This window comes from Micropterus salmoides, unplaced genomic scaffold, assembly GCF_014851395.1.
Source record: "Micropterus salmoides isolate LMB-PRFRI ecotype aquatic unplaced genomic scaffold, ASM1485139v1 Ms_hic_scaffold_19, whole genome shotgun sequence".
Taxonomy (NCBI): Eukaryota; Metazoa; Chordata; class Actinopteri; order Centrarchiformes; family Centrarchidae; genus Micropterus; species Micropterus salmoides.
The window spans coordinates 30,300,498-30,322,719 of NW_024041039.1; the positions used below are offsets into that span (position 1 = coordinate 30,300,498).

Genomic DNA, 22,222 nt, shown 5'->3' on the forward strand with positions numbered 1-22,222 from the left:
TACCAATGCCTAGATCATGGTTACTTACAGTAGGAACTCTGAAATCATTTATTTAATGTATTCTCATACTACACATGATTTTAAACATTACAAAGTATTTTAGTATTAAAAACATAAAAATTTTATAGGTTTTTATTCCATAAAAAACAGTGCAAAATCATTTACAATTATACAAGGCTGCAGTTTGTTCCGTTAGATTATGTGCCTTCTTGTTCTATTAATTCTTGTTTAAGAGCGTTAAATCTTTATAAAGACAAAATAAAATGAATCTCTATTTAGCACACTGAAGTGTTAAACCAATGCATTGATCAAGTTAATAAATTAATCACAATATTCCCAGCATAGCTCAAATCATTATTTTGCAGTCAAATCATTACTCTGCCACTACAGCGAAGTTATCAAACTGTGCCAGTTCAAATGAGCGTGTTCCTATAGCAGCCCAGCCATTCTTTGGTGTCAGTACCACAGCATTCTTCCACAGCAGGTATCCATTCATCAGCCCTGACGCATACTGGCCCTACAGGAGAGAGGGATCACAGTGACAAGTTGCAGGAAATGGGTTTACAGTATGACGCTTTATAGACTGTCCTGACAGTCAGTCACATGGGTGGGACAAAAAACATAAAGATCTGGCTGAGAGGTTCAGTTACCATGTGATCACACCAACATTAATAACCAGTCACTACGAGGCCTTTCACTTCCTACAGAGTGAGGCATCCAGTAAAACCTGACCTGAGTCTCCAGACATAAGCAACACAAGTTCAATCAATCAAAACTCTCTACATGAACTTAGTACTAAATATTAACAATTCATTTTATTATCAGTTCATTAGCAGATTGTTCTCTGTGAATTGCTTAATCTAGAAAATGGGAGCCCAAGTATTCACATGTTTTTGTCAGTGATATTCAGATATTTTTTGGTATATGTGCTTTAAAAGAAATGATAGATTATTGACATTGATGCAGCTTTGATCGCCTAATAGACTGATTAATAGAAGACTAGTTTCAGCTCTATTCTGGAGAAAATCTCACAGAATAATCCTGCTTTATTTTGGTGTGCTGCCACTGCTTAGTGTTCAATCCCTACCTGTGGCACTCGATCCAAACTGACAAATAAATTTAAAGATTGATTATTTTCCTACAAATTCAACAGTGACACTTTCCCACTGTTGAACTAAAAGTAGTGTGAGTTCAAACACTTTCCAAACACAACAACAAAATAAGAATTCTCCACTTACTTTCACAGTAAGTGATAAGGTGTGCCAACCATATGCTCGGGTACCAGACTGTCCCTCTGCAAGTACAGTCTTTCCATCTGTGGACAAAAAGAAAAGACACACATCAATAAAAGGTACAGCAATGACACCTATTCAAACTTGTACTTAGGTCGGTCTGTAATATCTCTACCTTTTCCCTTGAGATGTTTCTTATCTTCTGCTCTCCATAATAAAATGTGTAATGATGCAGAAGATAATACTACTGACCGAGATCATTGGTAACTTTGTATGTGCCATCTGCAAACACCCAGAAGAAGACTCCTTTAGCGCTGCGGACTGACTGGCCGCCTTTATCCACCCTGGCTGCTATGAACACACCACCTGCCTCAATGGTCTCCATGAAGACATCACATGTAACCGTCAGGTTCTGCCTGCAACGTAACAACAATTAAGTTAGCACATTTGCCAAGGTATACTCCCACTGGGCCACCAGTGCTGAAAATGAACACTTTTAGGTACCATCAACTCACCACTGATAGTCTCCTATGACACTGATGGTCTGGTCAGCGTCACTCGCCCATGTGACAGGTCTCTGAGTCAGAACCTGTCTGAAGGTGAAGATGTGAGGCCCGGGGTCAGTGAGGTTGATGTAGTACTCAAACACCCCCGTCTGGTCAGCAAAGTGTGGAGCCTCCGAGAAAGGAGGGTTTTCTACAGGTCAGACACAGATGGATGAAGACTATTATTTATTTATTTATTTTATTTTTAATATATTTTTATTTTTTAAACACACACACAAACACGCTTACTGTTTTATTTATTTATTTTATAATATATTTTTATCATTTAACACACACACACAACACGCTTACTGTTTTATTTATTTATTTTATAATATATTTTATCATTTAACACACACACACACACAAACACTTACTGTTTTATTTATTTATTTTTAATATATTTTATCATTTAACACACACACACACACACACACACAAACACTTACAGATTTATTTATTTTATAATATATTTTATCATTTAACACACACACACAAACACTTACTGTTTTATTTATTTATTTTATAATGTATTTTTATCATTTAACACACACACACAAACACTTACTGTTTTATTTATTTATTTTTAATATTTTTATCATTTAACACACAAACACACACACTTACTGTTTTATTTATTTATTTTATAATATATTTTTATCATTTAACACACACACACAAACACTTACTGTTTTATTTATTTATTTTATATTTTTATCATTTAACACACAAACACACACACACTTACTGTTTTATTTATTTTATAATATATTTTATCATTTAACACACACACACACAAACACTTACTGTTTTATTTATTTATTTTTAATATATTTTTATCATTTAACACACAAACACACACACACACTTACTGTTTTATTTATTTATTTTATAATATATTTTATCATTTAACACACACACAAACACTTACTGTATTTATTTATTTTTAATATATTTTTATCATTTAACACACAAACACACACACAATTACTGTTTTATTTATTTATTTTATTTTAATATATTTTCATTTTTTTAACACACACACACACACACACACACACACGCTTACTGTTTTATTTATTTATTTTCTTTTTTTCTTTAAACACAAACACACATACACTTTGATTACTTTACGCTTTAATTGTTGAATGAAATGTATGGGGCTGATTGTCCTTATGTTGGGGAAGTACAAGAATACATACATACATACATGAAACTAAATCCGTTAGAGAGAGAGAGAGAGAGAGAGAGAGAGAGAGAGAGAGAGAGAGAGAGAGAGAGAGAGAGAGAGAGAGAGAGAGATTGTGTGTATGCTATACTTACCAACCCTGAAGTCGTCCTTGTAGACGTTAGGGAAGCGAGCAGAGGGAGGTGGGTCAGGGTAACAGCCTTTCTGTCCCGTTGTAATTGTTGTTAATGTGTAAACCTCATCTTCAGCCAGATTTAAGGTGAATGATCCATCTAAAAGCTGAAGTCATCATAAGCATGTAAAAACAATAAAGCCGTGATAAACTTGCCAACATTTCTAGTAGGAAGAATATTTCCTCGTTTATCTTTTTGGACCGTCTCTTTCACCTTCAGTGGAGTTATGTTCTCGAAGAAGGAGGGCTTCTTTGTATTGACGTTAAACTGTGACCGCCATACTTGGAGTTCCTTGATGGAGGCCTAGGAAAAATAAATATCCCTGAATAAGACAAAGTATCACTCACCAACTTTCAACAGTGTGATGAAGACAGAGAAACTTACAAAGGATCCCTGAAGCTGGAAAGTTGCGTTCTGGGATGTCACATTGAAAGGAGGGAGTGGAGGTCTTATGCACACTGACTGATCATGAGTCTGTAAAGGCAATATTGAAAAAAGCAGTGTAAATGTAATGAATGTTTTTGCCGCTTTGTTAGTTTATGTTACCAAACAGCTGAGCTTCATTTAATCTCCCTTAAAGTAGAGTTCTTTATAAAACAATTTTTCATATTTAAATATTCTTTTCAATTTACAGAACCAGAAGATGAAAACATTATTAAAAATGTAAATAGGAAAGCCTAACTTGCCATGGTTTCTATGACAACAGTGAGGTTTCCTTTCCCATCAGTCAGCGCCACGTAACTTCCACCTTGTGCCAGATGTCCAACAGTCTGTAGGTAGGTCCATCCTGGCTGGGTGAACTGTGTTGTGTGGGCTATAAGGAAAATAATACACTGCAATACTGTATCATTTCTTTATTAAATCATTTCTGATAACAGAGTTCGACAGATTTTCTTTTCACACCCAGTCCTTTCTGTAACAGTCAGAGGTCCTGTAACTGTCCACTATCAAACTAAATCTGTCTTAAGTGTAACTAAATGACTAAAATCAAAAGTTCTACATTAGCTTTTTTATATCACCTCTACATAGTCAAGGGCGTAGACATGTTGCTACCAACATCCAGCAGCTACTCAACTGTCCCTAATTATAATTTTCATCTAAACAATGAAATAGATCCACTGTTGCCCGTCAGTGTCTACTCAATATATTTGTTACACAGACGGAATGTGCAATTTTAGCCCTTTCATGGCCTTTACAGGGTCCGTACTTTAATGAACTCCTCCTCCAGAATTAATTGGATCAATGTAAAATTTTGGCTGTGCAATCTAAATTCACTGAAGATAAAAAGTTGTGCTATCTGTGGGTTTTCGCTTAAGGGCGTGTCCGCAGTGTGGAGTCAAATATTGATGATTCTCCATGAAAATAGAAGTTGTTATAACTTTAGTGTACATGCTCACATCTGTACCGAACTTTACGTGGTCGATAAGAGTCCTGAAACGAACACATCTACATGCTAATATTCACTCAATGTCACAGCACAACCTACTGGCAACAGGAAGTAGGCACTTTGTAAAAATTGGATTTTTATTGCCTTTTCACAGCATGGTCCACACTTCATGTACTGGTACACAACATAGCATTAGCGGGTGTTGTCTAGCACCACCTTGGGGACACGAATTGACGTTTCACTCAATTCCTTTCATGACCAGTCTAAAACGTTCAATAATTCTGAGCTGCGTCTCCCGACCAATGTGCGCAACTGCTTTTTCCATTTGCATTGTTTTCAAAAGCAACATGGAATGTCCTGTTTGACATTCTCCTTGACTGTTAGAATCAACAGAAATAATATGCCTCGTAGTTCACGGTATCCAGTAAGTGCAAGATGAAATGCAGACCTGTGATCCAGATAGGGGCCTCCACCACATAGTTGCCGCTCCAGGGCTCCTGAGCTGTCATTAGCCCGTCTCTGCCGAATGGCAGGTCCTCATAGTAGCTGGCCACCAGGTTCCAGGAGATGGTGCTGGAAGAAAAATCATGGCTTAATCCAGGCTTTCCCTGCATAGTTACATTCACTTTAAAAGAAAGAGATAACTGGGTGAATGGATTAATGACTTAAATGATGATATGAAAACACTGCCGAGGCTGCTTCTTCTGTTTTTATTCTATTTAAGGTACTTTCTTTTAATTGTATATATTTATTTTAAACATGGATGTTCCTATAGCTTTTAGTCACGTTAAGCACACTGCATTGCCCCTGTGTACAAAATCTGCTGTGGAAATAAACTTGCTATTGCTTTGAAAGTAATTCTTTAAAACCATCAATTTCTGGTTAATCAAATAAAGCCTTTGATGAAAATCTGAAATCCTAATGAAATAAACATGCAGTCAGAAATGCTCATTACTTTACAATATATTGCTTCTGTATTTTCTTACGCAGTCATGAGTCCGTTGACGTAGTTCTGGTTGAGGATGCGAGCCCAGCAGCCTCCCCCCACCTCATCATTGAAAGTGCTGTAGTCCTCTGACGACCACAGCTTCTTCTGCGTCTTCAGGGCATCTTTCACTGTGGTGGTGCCTGGGTAGTGGGCCCTGAGTGTCACACATACACACACACAATCAAGTTCAATATAATCAGAAAATAACAGAGGTCTATAAACATGTGCGTGTGCTTAGGCAAGATCTGTGCTCTCACACACAAATTCCTACATTCCCAACACTCATTCTACACCGACCAAGTGTGGGCCTCTGTTTCTGGTCATTTTAAAGAAACAAAAAAAGAATTGAAATTTCACTACTTTTATGGTCTTTTACCATAATATTACAGACACTGTCTGAAAGGAAAGGTTATAATCCCTTCATTTTTCAGGCTGATTATTTTCGTCAAAGAAACCATTGCAACAGAACCTACAAAATAGCTAAAAAATGCAGACACTGCCTTTGGATGATCGTCAGGGAAAGTGAATACAAGGTTGATTTATTTGTCACAATACAACAGGTTGTAGAGGGAAATTGAGTTTGTGACTCCTTCTGCTACGTAGCAGACAATATACATTAATACAAAAGCAATTGTAAAAATAACTATATTTGGTTTAATTAATTTGAATCACAAAGAAATTAGTACTTTTCTATTAAAAGTATTTTTGTTGAGGAAAAGGGACTTAAAAATATTTACTAATCATATTTGTTGAAAAAGATTTTTTCATAATAGTTTTGAATGTCTTACCTCAGATTTGTGAAGTGTTTGAACGGTTTGGTCTCAAGTTTGTCACGTTCTGATTATAAAGAATAGTTTAACCACGCAATTAACCATCTGGTTCCTTCAATTTTCACTCAGGAGCAAAAATCAGCCTTTAAACTTGAAAGAAATAATGATTTGACATATGTCGTGATATCGATATAGACGGATATGAAATGTTTTTATTGTGATAACAGTTTTGGCCACATCGCCCAGCCCTAGTTTATCCACATTGATATTTTTCAGTTCCAAATGAAAGCCAGGTTAAGTAAATTTAGATTTAGCAAAGCTAGCGATGGCTTATTTATAGGTTAAAACAGAAGTCAAAAGACTTCAGTCTTACTAAACTTTTGCCAAATATGTGGTTGCTGGGTTTTGGTGATTAGTAGATATTACAGATGCTGCAATCAACAAGCCAAAAGCCAAACAGGCCAAAATCAATCAACAATCAGATATTTCCTGATTTGATTATTAAATTTCATAATATATAATATTTTATTTTACATTAATACGTAACGATACCTAGCCCAACTAACATTTCTTCACAGAGCTTTGACAAAATCCATTTATCCTTCTGAATATTCAACTTCAGAATTTACTCTCACATTACAGTAATCCAAAATCTACTTAAGTCATCTTTTCATGTTCGTTATTCTACACATACACAACAGACAGGAGTCCACCATACACAAGGTACAAAGGTTTGTAGTCCCTTCATGCCACACACACACACACACACACACACACACACACACACACACACCCCTTAACAGAAAACTAAATTTGTAATAAAATATAATAACATATCTTGTTTTCTTTTATTTATTTTATATACAGCTATACACAAAGGCTATATATTGTACCTACACATATACACCCTGAACATTCTGCAGTGCATATTTTTAATACTGTGAACGGAAATAAAACTCCAGAAACTTCAGCCACAGATAATATGATTGGTGATTCTCTAGTAGCTTAAAAGCCACAAACACGTGGAAGAATTCAAAAAAGTTGCACATGCGCACACACAAAACAGAAATGCTGTGATCATAGGCATATTAGTGTTGTAGGTACTGTACATAAAGCATGCAGGTAAAGACTATATTCTCAAGCCCTCACCACAGATAATGTATCACCTGTTAATAGCTCAGTATTTTTAGGCACAAGCATCAAGTTAGAGACAGACAGTAACAACAACAAGCTGATGTTAGGTGCACATGTCATGCATGAGGGGGATCCTACCCTATCACATCTACAGCACTGCTGAGATCAGAGTCGTTCAGCAGAAACAGGGCAATGGGCTCCCACAGGTTGTCACTGGCTATGATCCTGACCCACTCCAGACCATTCTTATCCAGAGTGTACCGCAACAGCTGGTACAGCCAGTCATAGTCACACAGGAAGACGTAGAACAGAGGAAGACACAGATTCACCGCTGTGACATTTCTGACTTGGTCTGGCTTTACAGTATTTGCTGCGGCCATGTAAAACTCAAACACCTGCAAAGACTATACGGCAATAAAGAAAACTGACTTTAAAGCTGAGTTAAACAAGCTGAACGCACGACACCTGACATATTCTGATCTTACGTCGGCGTGCCTAACATGTTAACTATTTACACCTCCAGCAGAAACGGAGCAGCATTAACATTTTTTCATTCATTCATTTGTAGTTGTCTTCCTGTGAAACTGCCATATGCTCACTGTCCTGGAGTGGTCTCCATCGACAGCTGAGAAAAAAATATCTGGCTCTTTAGTAGGGCTGGACGATATGACCTAAAATCAAAATTACAATTAATTGAACATTTTACCTCGATTATAAAGATTGTTTTGTTTTTGTTTTTTATTTGGTTTTGGCCCTCATAGTTCACCGAAAAGGCCCGTACTGTTACTATAACTGTATAACTATTTAAGGGGGGGTATTTTTTTTTCCAATTCACAAATGTCAAAAATCAAAATGTCGTCCAGCCCAACTGTTTAGCTGTTAAATGCTCCTCCATGTTCACCAACACCAAAACAACTAAAAGAGGCTAAAAGGCCTGTTATTGCTGGACGATTATTGCTTAGTGCCCACTCTTTGTGTTGTGTGAGTCATTGTTGGTTACCTGGCTATATAGTAGTGACAGGGCGAACAAGGTCATTTATCCACAGTTTAGTCTGCTCCCATGGCCTCACCTCTCATAAGCAGAGATAATGTCTCATCACCAAAGACAAGTATTTTATCATTCTATCTTGCCCGTAAACTGTAGCTAATCATGTCACAGTGCACATGCCTCAAAACAGCTAATGTAGCCGGCCATCATCTGAATTATTTTTTGACCGCAAATAACTTTATGTACATTGAATTAACTACTTCTTCAATTTTACCATTTAGCAATCAATACTGGATAATTCAGCTTAAGGGCTGGTGATGGGGCAGTGGAAAAGACACATGCCTTTGGTGTGAGAGACCCCGGTTCGAATCCACTGTGAGACACCAACGTGTCCCTGAGCAAGACACATAATACTTAGCTGCTCCAGAGGCGTGCGACCTCTGACATATAGAGCAATTGTAAGTCGCTTTGTAAAGCGTCATCTATATGTGAAAAAAAGATGTAATTATTTTTTTCCAGTCCCGGTGATTATTGTCTGTGAGGTTGTCACTCTACGACACCTTTGACATTACACAAAGTCATTTGATCCACTGTATGGAGCGCAGCTTTTAAACCACTTGAAAAATGCAATGTTGCATTTGTTTTTATTTTACATGACGGCAGCAATATACTGTCCAGTTACATACATCAAATGAGTGACCAATGTTTAGTGTTAAATATGTCACCCTTTATAGGAAAATACTTTCCCATGCTCCTACAGTAGGTGGACCATACTGAAGCATGCACACATGCAGCTATGACTGTACTGTTACTAGCCCAACAGAAAAACAGCCACAAACATTCAGCTTTGATTCAGCACAGCAGTTAGATTTATAGCAAAGAAGAAATTGCCAGATCAGGACAAGCCCAACTCGCCAAGAGATTTGAGTAAAGACACCCCCAAACGCAGCGGACAGTTCTCAGGTATCAAAAAAGGTATCAAATTGTCTTGACTCGCAGCACACGGGAGTTTTAATTTCGTGCCACCTCTGAGTGTTACTTCAAGCCGATTGTACTTACCCAACCACCTCAACAGAATCATTAAGGTACGGGTCAAGGATCATAGATTTAGCGATGCTCCAATCGCCGTCTGCTGCGATGATGCCAATCCCAGTTAGACCCACTCTATCCAGCATGTTCCGGAGCACCTTGGCAACAAACACATGCTCTCAGAGGAACCCAGCTAGAACTTCAAATCGTGTCAGCCGCTGAAAATCAAACTGAATCTCTCATGTGGGAACCAACTCAAAGTTGGTGGCTGTTTTTCTCATTTCCTTCCAAGTTTAGGCTAAGCTTACCCACAATTAACATTTGCCAGTCAAATCAATGATAGGACATTGAAAGATAAGAGTTGAGGATTACCTTGATGTACTTGCTGTCAAAGTTTCGCTCATTCCAAATCTAAAGAGATAAAAGTCAATTATAAATTACACAGCACCCTCCTCAAGGTAACATGTAATCTGTTGTTCAAACAAACTCCTCAATCCAGCATTACATGGTTTTCATACCACATGCAACTGAACTCTGTCAGACCTGCTTTGTGTAACAGCTCCTATATTTACTTGAAATGCTGTCCCCAAGGTAGTGGCAAGGTTTTTCATACCTGTGGCTATTATTCTAATAGATTACGATAACATTGTACTCACCAAAGTTCAGTGTTTAAATGTGGGGCAAGCAACCGCAATGTTCATACCTTCTCCTTTTACCCTTCAGTGCATGCTAAATGAATAAATCAGTGCTTCAAAATTTCATGCATTATGAGGGCCGTAACGATTCAAGCGCTTTTTTCATGTTGCTTTTTGTGGAACTTAAACTATAACGTTACTAACTTTCAGCGCAGTTGTCAGTTGTTAATAAAGACCATTCGGCTCAGCACCAGCGTGTGTATTTGTGTAAGTTGCCGGTTTATGTAAATTTACTTAATAATAAAATTTGTTTGGTAGGGTTTTATCACTCTGACTAGCACTCAGCACCTAGCTTGCTCAGACTATCTTTTCACACAGGAAGCTTGGGGTCACAGGGGTCGCTCTGCGCTTCTCAGGTGAATAGACAAGGAGACGAGCATAAAACAGGCGCTGTATGGATAGTAACCATGGCAACAGCTTCTTTGGGCTCTACAGCTGTAGCCTTTTTAACTTAAGTTAAAATTATACATAACATTACCAGATATATTAAGTTTTTCATGAAACAAAACAAAAATGTCAATAATACCTTGTTAAGCCAAAAGGGGAAATGACCTCACCACGACAGTCCTACCTGAAATGTCAATTTCCTCATTCCTTATTGTACAGGGAAACTGAGAACACGCAACTACACTATGTATGTTAAAAGTTTATCCAGGACGTTGGTCTGCAAACCGTTATTTGTGATGGACATTTCCAACAGACAATTTGGTAACAGTTCCACCACTCACCTTTGTTTTCACTTCCAAATAAGTGTTTAACACGGGGATTTGTTTTCAGCCTGTCTGATCACACTGATGTCAGCTATTAACAGGTGAGTACAATGTTATTACCAATAGTGTAGAAATATTGGTCTAATTGGTCTATTAAAAGAAGACTCAAGTTGTACCTTTTCCAAATGTCAGCATTATAATTAGCAAAGCACACTTCTATTGTCTTGATATAAGGGGCAGTTCTACAACACACAGCATGGAGCTTAAACAGGAATTAGATTCAAAGTTAATGAATACACACCCCAACATACTGAATGTCCAGGTCATGGTACTGTTTGGCACCAAGGATCCAGTTCACCACATATGCTGCAGTGATGTCTGGGTAATCATAGGGCCAGTTCTTTCCATGGCCCACCCAACCAGGAAAGGCCCAGGGTAAACCTACATGAAGACACACACCTTGTGAAACATGTCACGCCACATCTAATGAGTATCAGGGTTCTACAGAGTACCGAGTACACGTAAAATCAATTGGTGCCATTTTTTGGTCTCTGAGAGAGCATCTGAGTAAAAGAGTAGAAAGAGAGCGAGCGAGACTACGAGAGTGAGATTCCTTCACCCCTGCAGCCACCACCGGCCTGAGGGCCGTTTTTGTTTGCCGTTAACTGTAAACTTGACAAGCGGCAGCGAGAATAAGCTGTTAATAAGCACGCTGTTCCACACTTCAGGCAGGTCTCACTCTCACTGCAGTATCCCCGCGTGATGGTGCACGTTATAAATATGACATCCAGCCTCTTGTCAAACCAGAAAGTAAAGGTTGAGTCCCTTAAAACTGTAGCCACATACAGATATCAGATTACAGATATCCTGTGAGTAAGGGAAATGGTTAGTGTTTAAAAAAGAAAACACATCCTAGCAGGGCTGCCTTTATCACATATTTATTAATTTGTTTTATACTTTAAGTTGTAAAATATTATCATTTTAATTACTTTTTTTTACGTATTACTAATGTTAACAATAATGATGTTCTAATTAAATCACAATGTTGAAATTGAGAAGTCAGGACTGTGAAAAGGTACTGTTGGGCATCAGTCCAAACAGTACCCAACCCTAATGAGTATGTATAAGCATTCAAAAAAGTATTCATGGTGCATTCAACCAGGAGTTCCTGACATCCATTCAGTCATATTTTGAATATTAATTAATGTCAGTGTCTTAGTATCATGTTCTTATGTTATCTTTATTTCCTTTTCACAGCGGTTAGTTCGAGTTTCCTGCAGTGCAGATTACACACGCTTCCTTACCTATAAGTGTAATATTTGGATTCCTCTTCTTGGCCTCTTTCATCAGCCACCACTCATAGCCTCGAAAGTAGTTCTCGTCATTCTCATAGTGCATGTGTGACGGCTCTGTTCCATCTTGAAAAAGACAATAGTCCAAAGTATTGGGAAAACCATGATAGCATAACACAATCCATCATCTGTGGATCCAAGGCGTACACAGTGTTTACCCGTGGCCCTGACGCAACCCACTTTCTCTATCAGTAGGTCTTAACAGCTGACTATCCTAAATGACATCTGGTCCACTGTTAGAGGTCTGCTGCTCTGTAGCTAGGATGAGTTAGAAAGAAAACAATTCAGTTTCACTACCATACATGATCTATAAACGATCAGTCTAATCAGCCCAATGCCAGTATGAAAGAAGTATTTATATATTTAGTGATGATAGCAGATATTCTATCTACATAAGGCCAAAACCATGTAATCACAACTTAATATCTGCAAGCAACAAAACAGAAATACATGAAGTCTTTCCACCACATGTCAACTGTTGACACTCTAGCAGCCATTTAACATGACATTACCATGGTTATATTAATATTTTGTCTTTTTTAATTGTTTAGTAATTCTCAGCGATTCATTCTAAATATCTTTGGTCCGAATAAACATGTCAGTGTTTGTCATGCACCTTGAAGCTTTGGGGAAATTCCAACCTTTCAACCCTGACTGGAACACAGCATGATACAGCCACTGATAAGAGTATTTGATTTATTGACTGCTGTCTGGATGTAAAGAGAATTTCAACAACTATAGTATAACACACACACACACACACACACATATAACGTTATATATAAACTTACGGGGAAAAAATGCCTTCCCCAGCTTTTAAGCAAGTTTTAAAAACGTTATAGTGTTACTAAATATCACTCACCAGTCGTTTGAGCGTCTCCTCCAATCTCCACCTTCAGTATGTGCAAAGAGGCTCCAAAGTTTGGCTTAAGACAGTAAAATAAAACCATAACAGTGAGTTCCCGGGTAGCGGTCCTTCACACAGCACTGCATGTGTGCTAACGTTAGACATCATAGCATCATACCTTGAACAGGTAGTCTAATATCTGGCTGCGGTATGGCTCAGCATAACTGACCAGTAAACGGGACGTCGCCTGAAGGAACCAGTACACACAACGTTACATGAGGAGCATGTTACATGTTACATGTTACATGGACAAGGACAATAACAACAGTAAGATTCAGACAGCGAACGTCACGCTGTCCTGTGTGGACTGTAACGTTGGTGCTATCATAACCAGGAAGTTAACGTCCGACACCGAGTGAACTCACCCCTCCGCCGCTCAGACCTCCAATTCCGTCAAAAACCCTGCCCAGCCCTTCTTTGTCGTTCAGCACATACGTCTGACAAGAGCAACACTCCAAAGACAAATAAAAACAACATAAAACAGCAGCCGCAGACACCCGGCGGTCCATCCCGGTGCCCGGAGTGTCCGCACAATGCGCGCGGATGCTGCTTGCGCGCACACGACTTAAGCACGTCACGTGATAGCGCTGCTGGGGTCATGTGGTCTCAAATATGTAAACAAATTTCGATTCAGTTCAAGTCAATTAAATTCAAATCAGCTTTATTGGCATGAATGGATAACAACAATATTGCCAAAGCTAGAGATTACATAAGAACAATTAATTTCATACATTTCATTAAATAAGTAAGTAAAACAGTAAAAGTTGTGTTTGTGTGTGTTAATAAAAAATAATAATAATGAAAAATGTAAAAATTCTGTAAAAATAAATATGAAAAATAAAAGTACATAGCAGCAATTATTTGACATTTGGGCATTTCTCCCAGTAAACAGGAGCACAGACGAAATTGTCATCAGTAGATGGAAAAACCTGTTTGACTGCAGCTAACTTAAATGATCAAGCTTTTTTCCCTTCCCTTTACCAATCTTATTTCAAGAAAAGAAAAAAGAGAAATTAAAAGAGTATTCTTAAGTTTCTTTGAGAGTATCTATAGGTATAACGCATAAATAGTATTGGTATTTTGTCAAAATTGTGATTTAAATGATGCCTGAAGTCACATAATTAAAAATACATTTTCTGTCACTTATGGTTCCAAAGAACTTTTGTAACAAATGAGGTCTGTATTTTATATGTGAGCAACAAGCAAAATGTGCAATAAAGGACACAATCACTGGGTGGCACTGTTGTTTGATTGATTTTTATTTAGAAGGGACCATGTGCAATTAATAACATAAATGTAAACTTTTGATGCATTACACCAGAGTTAGCCTTAGGCTAATTGTTCACCTTAATAGACTGAATTCATCTGTTTGCTTGGAAATGATTCATCATCTCATGTCAGAAACTAAAAGCAGGACAGGACATTAAATATAGTTGCTTGGAAGTATGTTTATTTGTCATTGGAGTTGTTGTTTGATATGTGAACTGAGCTGTCTGAAGAGGTGTGTCTGTTTTCACCAGAGTGAAATATACAGCTGAACTGTAGCTAAATGTAGAATATTGGCACATGAATACACTTGAGTAGGAAATCATCGGGCTCCACTTCACTGGATACATTTTGAATATTATAAATTTGAATTAAAATTGCTCTAAAACTACCTGTTTTCCCTGTTTATACATATGTATACAGCACACTAAGTCATGATAAAATATAATATATACTATAAAACTTCAATTAATAAGCCGTAGCTTCACTGAACTCACCATGCCATTATTTGGGACAGGCCTTTAATTCCTTTACCACACCGGTAAATCTTAATGAATAATACTTTGAAGCTTATTGTTTCAGAGAAATGAACTAAACGATTGAAAAGTGGAGAATCTAAATGATCTAACGACGTACAGCATTCTCATACTGGCAAAGGTTTAAACATTTATATTGGTATGCACAATCTAAGCAGCGACCCAGTGAGGTTTAATACATAAAAAACAGAGCAGCCATCTAATTGAGACCTGTGTTTATTTATAAAAACTTGTAGCCACACCAGACCAGTAAAACGGACAGGCGTCTGATTGGGACTAGGCTTTTTTTTGAGGTTTTAAAGTACTTTTGTGGTGTACATTTGTCAAGCTTAACAGATTTACTCCAAGTTACCATGTGGCCACCCATCAGTCAATTCTATCTATCTGCTGATCCTGTTCAGCGCCATGGGGGGATGGAATGTATCCCAGCATGCACTGCGCAAGAGGAAGAGTACAGCTGCCTCAGGGCTAACACACGTGGACTGTCTAACTAAAAAATAATATTCCACCACCTGCATCAAATGCATCCAATCCTAGTCAACAAAAAGAGTTCAAGACACCATCCTGATATCCAAATCAACACCATTCCTGCAGTTTTGTACCTGAAAATCTCTATACAATACGCCTACATGTAAACACAATAATTAACATGTACAATATATACAGTGTTGTTCCACCTGTGTGTCAACAGTTTGTCTTTGTCCCTCTCCTGTTTCAACATGACTATGTCTACATGCATAAAGCAGCCCCTTAAAGAAAAGTTTTTCCCTTTTTGGTCTGGAGGAACTTGACCCATCCAGCATCACATGGACAGTCTTACTAGAAGCAGCCCAGGCAGAGGAGGCAATTTTGGAATAAAGTATTTTACAACTGTTTGGCTCAAACAGACTCCAATGTGCTAAACTTTTGACACAAAATGAAAGTATCTGTATAGGCACTACAAAATGCATCATATCATTTAATCCATAATTATCAGAGCATCACAACATGCTTCACAAATTCCACTGCTTCTGAAGAACACCTCCATCACCTACTGCAGAATACATTTACTGCGTTTAGTTGACCCTCCTGTTAAATTCATTTCGCTCTTAACTTTAGCCTTCAGGGTGCTCTTCCTCTCCCGCTCTGCCACCTTCTGCTCCTTTGAAAGTCTTCGTTTCTCTTTCTTTGAGGCCTTTTTTGCTTTTGTGAACAACCGTGCAGTGTAGTGCCCTCCGCCATTGTCCAGAGTCATTCTGTCAATTTTCTCCAGTAGCTGGTCAATCTGTTCCTGGTCTTTCACCTGGTTGTTGAAGACGTGATATCTCCCATAGCATTCCTGAATGAACTCTTTGAGTTCTTCACTCTTTGAAACAAAGCTTTCAATAGTTTGTTTCTTTAGTTTGTCTCCATGTGTGAACAACACTAGTGAGTATTTAGCTGCCTCTTCACCAAAAGTGCTTTGAATCATCCTCAGGGTGTCTTTCTCCTCCTGGGTGAACCTGCCGAGCCTCAGAACCACAAGGAAGGCATGAGGACCAGGGGCAGACAGAGAAATACACTGCTCAATCTTCTCCAACACTTCTTCATGGGTGAAATTTGTGTCACACAGCCCCGGAGTGTCGATGACGGTGACATTTCGACCTCTAACCTCTCCCTCAGCCCTCTTGCATTGAAATGTCCAGGAAGCAGCAGACAGTTGTGACTGAAACACTTCGCTCCCCAAGATGGTGTTTCCTGCGGCACTCTTCCCCGCTCCTGTCTTCCCCACCAAAATTATTCGGAGTTCATCACTTTTCATCTGCTTCCGAGATACTGTTGAGATAAAATATGGCAACATAATACATGAAGTTTACAAAGGCATTGGCTGGTGAGGATCAAGGCTCCTCTCACTTTGCTTAATTAGATAAGCACTCTGCAAATCTTACCAAAATGTCTTTTTAATTTTTTGAAATACAACAGAAACACAAAGTAGTACTGACAGCCATAATTTCAGCTTGTGGTAAAATGGTGCAACGTTTTTAATGGGTATTTAGCATGTGAAAGTACAAATTACATATTTGCGTGCACAGTGGCACTATCCAAAAAACACCTTTTTTAATGCATATTCGGAAAGTATTAATTATTGGTCACTTGATAGGCACACAGTCATGATATGTGTCACTATTAGCAGTTAAGTAAATACCTGTTTTCCAACAGGGCAGTATAAAACAGAGGTTTAGCTGGTGATCTGAGCTTCCATGCTGTTACCGTTATATTGCCAATAATATTCATCATCTGTTTGTCTCAGGAAGGTAACGGCACATTTCTGTCCACCTTGCAAAGCCATAACAGAGCGCTGTAGAATAACTACATTAAATTACAATCCAACAACATATTTATTTCTACCAGGGCAGTAAAAGTTTAGCTGGCTGATCTGAGCTTTCATGCTGGAAGCTACCTGTTATTGCCAATTAGTGATCAGCTGATTGATTGCCAATTAACGATCAGCTGATTGTCTCACAAAGTAGTGACAAAGCCAAAACAGAGCACTGGAGACAGAGAGTCACTACATGAAATTAATCAAACTATATATTTTACACCACAAGCCAAAGTACAGCGCTGGAGAATAACTGCATGAAATTAATCCAACTACATGTTTTTTCTACCAGAGCAGTAATAGGTTAGCTGGCTGATCGCTTCCATGCTGTGAGCTAACGTTACTGTTTTATTGCCAACTAACTTTACTGATCAGCTGATTGTCTAGCTAACGTGACCGGAAAAGCCAAACCACAGCACTGGAGAATAACAAGGCTCCATTAAATGAATCCAACTAATGTTACATATTTTACACCACTGAAAGGAGAAACACGCCAGGTCTGTCATTGATTATGATTAGCTTCTAGCTAAAGCTATAAAACAGCAGCTTTCATTTGCGTCGCTAAAGTCTGACAACCTCAATTAAAAACTTAAGCTCCGCTTTGAAAACATCTGTCCCATATTGTAGCCTTCCATCTGGGAAAATCCACACCGATCATGTCCGTGATTTTTTTGCCGTCAGCTCTCTGTATCTGTCCCAACTCCATCTGGCTTCATCTTATTAAGATCCACATGCTGTCGGCTCTCGTGTAAAATTACACGTGTGCTCGTTCATTTGTCCAAATGTCACTTCTCTTCTAACTTCTAATAAACCAGAGGAGTAATCAGAGACTGTGTAGTGGTTAGCACTGTCGCCTCACAGCAAGAAGGTCATGGATTCAAACCCCGGTTGCCCCGGCCTTTCTGTGTGGAGTTTGCATGTTCTCCCCGTGTCTGCGTGGGTTCTCTCTGGCTTCCTCCCACTATCCAAAGACGTGGATAGGTTAATTGGCGACCCTAAATTGTCCTTAGTGTGAGTGTGAGTGGTTGTGTGGCCCTGCGATGGACTGGCGACCTGTCCAGGGTGTACCCCACCTTTCGCCCGATGTCAGCTGGGATTGGCTGCATACAAGATCCTGTATGCAGGATAAGCGGTTGACGATGGATGGATTATTATTATTTCCTCTTCTTCTTCTACGGACGCATTTAAGGTAGTGACGGGCGTCTACACTGCTGGAATTATACAAGCAGAAGAACGCCGTGATGACGAAACACGCTCTGTAACGCTGTTTGTCCATTGTCAGCTATCATAGAAACATGAAGACACAATACTGCTACCTCCATGGAAGGGGGTGCCCGCGGTTTAGTAGATATAAGTGGCTCATTCTAAATATAGTGCAGAAAAGTTGGCAAATTGGAAGTCAGGTGACATCTTATAAAGAGCGAGAAATAGCTTAAGTAGATGCATGGGGTGAAAGAATGGGTCAAACCCAGGACTTTCACACAGGAGACCAAGTAAATGTTGAGTAATGTAAAGTTTTAAGTTAAATAGCATTACCCACTTATGTCACATGAGTTAAGTCACATGGTAAATGTCACGTGACTTAACGTAACAAACGTATTTTAACCCAAACCACAATCTTTTCCTAAACCTAACTGAGTGGTCTTGTTGCCTAAACCTAACCGAATAGTTGTATTACCTAAACCTAACCAAGTGGTTTTGTTGCCTAAACCTAACCGAGTATTTGTACTGCCTAAACTTCACCGAGTGGTCTTGTTGCCTAAACCTAACCGAATAGTTGTATTACCTAAACCTAACTGAGTGGTTTTGTTGCTTAAACCTAACTGAAACCTAACCAAGTGGTTTTGTTGCCTAAACCTAACCGAGTATTTGTACTGCCTAAACTTCACCGAGTGGTCTTGTTGCCTAAACCTAACCGAATAGTTGTATTACCTAAACCTAACTGAGTGGTTTTGTTGCTTAAACCTAACTGAAACCTAACCAAGTGGTTTTGTTGCCTATACCTAACCAAGTGGTCCTATTGTCTAAACCTAACAGAGTAGTTGTATTACCTAAACTTAACCGAGTGGTCTTGTTGCCTAAACCTAACTGAAACCTAACCAAGTGGTCTTGTTGTCTAAACCTAACAAAGTAGTTGTATTGCCTAAACTTAACCGAGTGGTCTCGTTGTCTAAACCTAACCGAGTCGCCTTATTGCCTAAAACTAACCGAGTAGTTGTATTACCTAAACCTAACCCAGTGGTTTTGTTGCCTAAACCCAGGGGCATTTTTAGGATCTTGAAACATTGGGGGCTTAGCCCAGCTCATAAAACTTCATATCTTCACATAATAATTGAATAAAAGAAACAGGCTTATGTCCAAAGTGATGCTCTGTTCAACAACAGGACACTTTTAATATATTTTAAAAATCTCAATCAATGCAGTGATCATCTGACATAGATCTTACAGTGTGTAGTCGTCTTCATTTGCTCTGCAGAGACACTTTTAATGCATCATTAATGGAAAGTGAAAGTATTTCACTTGCCGGCTTATGAAAGCACAAAAGAAGAAGCTGCACCGGCCTCAGCAACTTCTTTTTTCCTCCCTCAACATTTCTATCGGCTACATTTTGTCCGCGACTGATGCAGAGAGTGTGAGTGAGTGACTGGTCTCTTAGTAAACCGCCTCCTATATGAGCCAGCTCCGAAATTGCCTGAGCCAGGAAGGCATTGTGAAATAAAACTTCAGGTGGAGCAGAGAGGGCAGACACAGAGCTACAGCTGTATTATCTTATTCTCCGCTAATTTGCAGGAGAATAAATAATAACAATAATCTCTCTCTCGCTCGCTCCTGTGCACGTAACATTAGTTAGTTCAATTTTCAGCCTTTTGTTGTTTGTTTTATAAAAATACTTCTGAGATCCAGGGCTTTTCAAAAAACATCTGTGGATGCCCAGGGCTAACGACGCCGCTGCTTAACCCTAACCAAATTGCAAATTGCTATGGCAACGAGCAGCCCATGTAGATGCAGCAGCCGGTAGCGCGTTCAAACTTTGCTACACTTTTATTGTGCTACCTATGACAGAAATATGCTAATTGGAAAAGAAAGACATGGTTTTGGATTAAAGAGCAGTGGACCTTAGCCAATCCACCAGCCAGATCAACCGAACCAGGTACCATGGTGGTGCTGTGATTGCTCAGAGGAGAGGAAAGAGAACTGGTCAGGAGCCATGTTGGCCCAGCTTAGACTGCTACTAACGGTCCAGTCTGGACAAAATGGAACTCATGTTGGCCAAACAATAAATAACTGAACTATCCCACATACACCCTGCTGCCCCAAATACTCACTAGAGCACCAAATGTGGAATAATCATCCACTGAAAAAAGTCCCCAACAAATGCATTTATTCCTGTCTAAGTAACGTTTTACAAAAAGATGGAAATGATCTGTTTCTCCTCCTTCATATACACATCAAATGCAAATGCACAGAATCCAAATGATGATAATTCAGTCATAATCCATCATGAAAAGTACATCAATGATTTTTATTATGTTATACAAATATTATACAGTCAAGACACTGTTAATGATGCATAGTAATACAAGTCGATTAGCTCTATTTCAGGTACAAAATATTTCAATTATTGACAAAAAGTGATTATTAATCATCTTTAATGCAAATTATTTATGCAAAGAGTTTACTAAGAAGCAATGGTACACTAGAGTAGAGGACTATATTTTTTCAAGAAATCAATTAAATATAAACATTTATCTGTAAGTTGTACTGTCCTTATTGCACATGGCAATGCTCTGAGACTCTCAGTGATAAAGCACCCACGGCAGCTCCAACAGCGGCTCCAGCTGCGACTCCAACTACCATGCCGATTGGACCTCCTGCAACTCCGATCAGACCTCCGACAGCAGCACCACAGGCTGTTGCTATAGCTATTACCGGAGCGGCGACAAACTCATTAGATCTTTCAGCTTGAGCTCTTGCTTCATTCTCATATCTCCTCTGCAGCCGTGACTCCTCCCTTCTCAAATCCTGCTCTAAATATTTGGCTCTCAGTTTATCCAGCTCTCTCTGCTTCTGTGCTTCCAACTCCTTCAGGAGTCGCTTTTTCTCCTTTTCTATGGCTTCCTCTGCTCTCATGAACATTTCGTTGGTGTAGTAGCTTCCACCGTTAGCCATAATCATCTTGTCAATTTTGTCCAGGAGCTGACTGGTTTGTACAGGGTCTTTGACTTCGTTATTAAAGACGTGGTATCGATTATAGCACTGCCGAAGGAAGGCTTTCAGGTCAGCACTCGCTGAAATATAATCCTCAATGGTTTGCGTCTTCAGCTGGTCTCCGTGTGTGAACAACACTATTGTGTATTTAGCTGCCTCCTCACCAAAAGTGGTCTGAATCATCTTCACAGTTTCGTTCTCCTCCTTGGTGAATCTGGTCAGCTGCAGAACTATCAGGAAGGCGTGAGGACCAGGAGCAGACAGAGAGATGCACATCTTGATCCTCTTCAACACTTCTTCTTGGGTGAAATTAGTGTCAAACAGCCCCGGAGTGTCGATGACAGCGACCTTTCGATCTCCAACGCTCCCCTTGGCTTTCTGGCATTCAGACGTCAGGGAAGACGGAGACAGTTCTGATTCGAAAGCTTCTCTCCCCAGGAGGGTGTTTCCCGCAGCGCTCTTCCCTACTCCAGTCTTCCCGACTAGAACAATCCTCCTTTCATCTGGATTTGTGGCACCTCTGAACCCTGTCGGACAGAGATACAGCGTTCGTCATACAGAGCTGCGTTGTGAAGCGGAGGGACTGTGTGCAGACTCCAGATGAAAAAAAAAGATCTCTGACCACATTTTTGTCTCATGAGTCACCTCTCTTGAGACAATGTCTTGTTAATCAAACAGCTGGGTTACAAAGCTGAAAAAATAGCCTATGTTTAGCTTGATGATAGCACCTTTCAACCATGAGGAAATTCAAAGTGGCAAAAGAAAAGAAAAGCA

General features: G+C 39.1%; 3 protein-coding genes across 4 annotated transcripts; all 3 read right to left on the reverse strand.

Annotated features, from left to right (window-relative positions):
- Window positions 1-116: 116 nt before the first annotated feature.
- galcb (galactosylceramidase b) lies at window positions 117-13,652 on the reverse strand. 2 transcript variants are annotated; one of them, XM_038728297.1, is made up of 17 exons: window positions 13,465-13,652; window positions 13,218-13,286; window positions 13,055-13,118; window positions 12,145-12,258; window positions 11,142-11,281; window positions 9,808-9,846; window positions 7,557-7,687; window positions 5,513-5,668; window positions 4,975-5,099; window positions 3,826-3,953; window positions 3,524-3,613; window positions 3,353-3,442; window positions 3,101-3,245; window positions 1,748-1,928; window positions 1,485-1,648; window positions 1,239-1,315; window positions 117-517 (listed from the first exon to the last, which is right to left on the reverse strand). In XM_038728297.1, the coding sequence occupies exons 1-17, from the start codon at window positions 13,606-13,608 to the stop codon at window positions 374-376; spliced, it is 2,001 nt and encodes a 666-aa protein (XP_038584225.1). In that variant the 5' UTR covers window positions 13,609-13,652; the 3' UTR covers window positions 117-373. The 2 variants fall into 2 exon arrangements, with proteins under 2 accessions (XP_038584225.1, XP_038584226.1); XM_038728298.1 differs by lacking the exon at window positions 7,557-7,687 and adding an exon at window positions 9,466-9,593 and having other exon boundaries at window positions 13,465-13,651.
- Window positions 13,653-13,880: 228 nt separating this feature from the next.
- Window positions 13,881-17,185, reverse strand: LOC119909990 (GTPase IMAP family member 9-like). The gene has a single exon (XM_038728300.1). The coding sequence runs from the start codon at window positions 16,718-16,720 to the stop codon at window positions 15,932-15,934; it is 789 nt and encodes a 262-aa protein (XP_038584228.1). The 5' UTR covers window positions 16,721-17,185; the 3' UTR covers window positions 13,881-15,931.
- Window positions 17,186-20,741: 3,556 nt separating this feature from the next.
- Window positions 20,742-21,997, reverse strand: LOC119910010 (GTPase IMAP family member 9-like; the record flags this gene model as incomplete). Its single annotated transcript, XM_038728347.1, has 1 exon — window positions 20,742-21,997. A coding segment is annotated over one exon (990 nt), but the record flags the coding sequence as incomplete, so codon positions are not given.
- Between the last annotated feature and the right edge of the window lie 225 nt (window positions 21,998-22,222).